At 40.1% G+C, this 3,927-nt stretch overlaps 1 protein-coding gene across 1 annotated transcript; it reads left to right on the forward strand.

Annotated features, from left to right (window-relative positions):
- The first annotated feature begins 601 nt into the window (after positions 1-601).
- LOC129321085 (protein indeterminate-domain 16-like) lies at positions 602-1,237 on the forward strand. The gene has a single exon (XM_054966819.1). It carries the CDS (start codon positions 602-604, stop codon positions 1,082-1,084), a length of 483 nt encoding a protein of 160 aa, XP_054822794.1. The 3' UTR covers positions 1,085-1,237.
- Positions 1,238-3,927: the final 2,690 nt, after the last annotated feature.

Here is a 3,927-nt window from a genome sequence, read left to right on the forward strand (position 1 = left end):
TAGAATGAAATGGATGTCCAAGTTTAAAACCATCGTCGTAAAAAAAAAAAAAAACAATTATACTTAATTTTAATTTATTTGTTAAATCGGTTAAATTGTTAAGTACTCTCGTTGCCAGCGCACGTGCGACGTTAATTATTACACACCCACACAACCCTCGCATATCTCCCCCGAAAAAGGAAAAGTCAAAATTTCTTTACAAACTCAGAACAATTTAATAAAGACATAGTTGCACAAACTTTTCGCTCATTCCCCGCAATAACACGATCCGTTATTGCCCTTTTTCCTTGCCTTTCCTTGTAACGGAATTTCCCGCCGTTCAAATTCTTCACCAACTCCTTTTCCCTATAATACCCTTGATCTCATCCGCTCTCGACAGCAGAGGAATGATTCATCTTCGGCCTACCAGGGCTACACACGTCATTTCTTCACCCTGGAGTTGTTTATATATACTACGGGGCTTAACCATCCAAAGCCCACGGGCATACGCAAAACCCTTCTTCGTCGTCTCTTCTTCGACCTGTCCTCTCTCTCGTCTCTCTCGCCTCTCTCTCCTCTCTCTCGCTCTCTCTCTCTCCTCTCCTCTCTCTCTGTGTTTGATATGGAAGAAAACGACCAAAAGGAACTCGAGCTTCTGCCTTCTTCGCACACTGTAGCATCGGCATCTCGCTTGGCCTCCGATAATTCTTCTCTGCTGCGGTTCCGATCGACGGTGTCGTCCTCGGAAGGGACGCCGTCTCTGGATTTACAGTTGTCGATCAGCGTGAGGCCGATGATAAGACCGTCGTCGGACTGCGCTTACAAGGAGGAGAGGAGTTCGTGCGTGGAGGCGTTGAAGTGGGAGGCGGCGGAGCAGATACGGGTGGCGGCGATGGAGAAGGCGTACGCGGAGAGGGTGAGGGAGCTGACGAGGAGGGAGATGGAGATGGCGCAATCGGAGTTCTCACGCGCGAGGCAAATGTGGGAGAGGGCCAGAGAAGAGGTTGAGAGAGCCGAGAGAATGAAAGAGAGAGCCACTAGACAAACTGATTCTACGTGCATGGAGATCACTTGCCAATCCTGCAGGCAAAGGTTCAGGCCTTAATCTGCTTCCAAACGCTTCCACTATTGCTTCAACTTATAATTAACTGCTTGATTTCAATATTTGAATCCTGTTCTCACTCAATTAGCTTCTGTTCTTCTTCTTCTTAAATTTTCTAATTTCTAATAAATTAATAAAACCAAAAATAAAGATTAATTCCTCTTTTCTTTCCTTTTAATCTAGTTGATGGATGATATATAGGGGTTTAGATGTAGCTGGTTGAGTTATATATGTGGGTAAAAACCAGTTCTCGAAGAATTACGTGGTGTTCTCGGATAAGAAGAGAGGAAACTACATCTTGTAATTAACAGTACTATTTGGATACTGGGGATTAGATCAATATATATGCATCCGAACTTCCAAAAACAATCATATATGCTAGATTCGTTTCTTCCCTTCAAGTAGATGTATTAAGCATCTTTTGCAGTCCAAAGTCGGGAAAATAATTCACCCAGTTAATCAATTATTCTTTATAGCAAAACATGGAAACTAAAAATTACCAACCAGAACATTTCTCTAAAAAGTAACCGCGAGAAGATTATGAAGATCAAAGTAGTTAATTCCCTTTATTTATACAATTCTGAAGTACTGAAGCAATATTGAAGATGATGATGTGTTGGAGCGCTGTTGTTTTGATGGATTCTTCAGAATCAAAGAAATGATAGTATTCATGTACCGTAAACTTTACTAAATTATGGCTTTTGGGCTGCAAGAATATACCATCAGAACTTTTGCAGGTAAATTAATTGCGGGGGGAAAGGTTGCCAAAAAGAAGACATATCAATTTTCAATAAAAATGATCATATGATGACGACTGTAAAATATTCTCTTTTCTTTGGCCTTGGATCTAGGTTTATCATGAGATCATTTGAGGGATTAGATTCTCTCTCACACGCAGATATTAAAATAATCAACAATTAATAAAAGAAAACACGCTTATTATTTGTAACAAATTAAAATTCTGATGATATCTATCCAAGCGCTTCTCATGCTATATATGGATAAGAAGTAAGATAACCTCGTAAGTCGTACAACTATATCCCGCGGATATAGTAATGTATATATTCTTCACATATACGCTGCGGAAACTGAAGAAGAATGATGAAATGGTGGTGTCAAGAGGAGTCAGCAAAAATGGGTGAATTGAATTACACAAGGGGGCGCGGGGTCAAGTTGGGAAGTCAGTGATGACGATAGAACAAATGAATCAGAACAAAAAGCAAGTATAGCACTAATAACAAGACACTGTACATTTAGCCGTATCTGTTTGTATTCAACTCGTTAACTTTTGCTCATCACACACCAAACACCCACGATCCATGTCTGCCTTCCGCACAAAAGGAAAAAAAGAAATTAGGATTCTCATTTATCGGATAAAAGGATATATATATATATATATATATTGCCGATCGACTGAGTCAGACGAGAAAAGCATGAATCAGTGAACAGTGTTATTTGCGGAGTCGGGTCAGGGATTGATCCTTTGAAAGGCGTCATTCAAGAAGCGGGTGTTGTAAACACATAATACTCAGATACAGTTAAGCTGTGAGGGGGTGGTGGTGGCACAACACAATAATAATACAGCGACCCGCAATGAATCTATTATTATGAGACTGAAAACAATATCTGGTGGGGGCAGATCTTTAGACTTTTGAGAAAAAGTACATTTCAGAAACACAAAGGGGGATGGCGCGAGGTCGCAATCTTCCCGAGTTTACCAGCTTGGTAACGTACCCTCCCTCCCCTGTGTGTGTGTGTTTGCGATGTCTAATTGGGCAACATCCCAACAACATTATGTTCTACCACTCCCAACTACTTGCTTTCAAACCACGTTTCTCCCCGTACGTCCCTTTACAATAACGATGCTTCCTCTTTGTTGTTACATTCCCGTTCCCTCTCCTTCTCCTGGCACACTTCTTTCTCCTCAACCAACCATGGACTTCATCTCCAACTTCTCCCTTTCTTAATTATTTTTACCCATAATATCATGCCTCTAATATTTCAACTTCAGTTTCTTAAAATGTTATATGTAATCATCAACGCTACTACGATTATTCATTCTTGTTCTAGTTTTATAAGATTTTGAATATAAATGTTTTTCGAATGAGAGAAACAATGACGATAATTAATTAATCCCGACTTAGCTTTCATGTCAAGCCCTACATGAGGATATATATAGACTATCTTAGCTAGCTTATATATTATTTCACATATATTAATTAAAGGCGATTGAAGATTTGAATTGTATGAGGATTTCCTTTCACCCGTCCCCTACCCTTTCGTATGTTGAGGAATCATCAGCATCGCTAGTTGTCCTGAAAATCAAAGCTGTTTTTTCCCAGCGCTTCCACTTTACTCTTTTGCCCTCATGAAATGTGTAAAGGCACAGTTCCTCTGATGAATCCAAATGAGTGCCCTTCCATGTGTTGTACCGCCTAATCAACGCCCAGCTATGCATTCATAATGGTTCCGTACGTGAGCCACAAACGAGTCATCCGAAATCCAATCAAAATTATTATACCATGCCAGAAACACATCCCATATATATTCCTGATGATATGATGTATATTCATATGATTAAGAAAACAAGTCATATCCCTGTGTGCCGCGACAGGTGATGATCGGTTGGATTACAGTTATATAATGTCTTTTATCATTTATTTGGTTGTGATCATGGAGAATTAATTAAGAAGAAGATCAGGCGAATCAACTTGCTTGTGAGGGTCGAAAGCTTTGAAAAAGATGGATGTAGGACATGTTGAGGGGAGGCATCAAACCAAAGGGGTCCTTGTGATAAAACCTTAACATTTGTCTTTTCGGGTTGTCCGCTTGTGACAGTCAAGTGA

Source organism: Prosopis cineraria, unplaced genomic scaffold (assembly GCF_029017545.1).
Source record: "Prosopis cineraria cultivar Desert tree isolate PC_DT_omini unplaced genomic scaffold, ASM2901754v1 PC9, whole genome shotgun sequence".
Lineage (NCBI taxonomy): Eukaryota > Viridiplantae > Streptophyta > Magnoliopsida > Fabales > Fabaceae > Prosopis > Prosopis cineraria.

What these genes read in the sequence shown, in the direction of transcription:
- LOC129321085 (XM_054966819.1), top strand. Translation starts at nt 602, where the DNA reads ATGGAAGAAAACGACCAAAAGGAACTCGAGCTTCTGCCTTCTTCGCAC.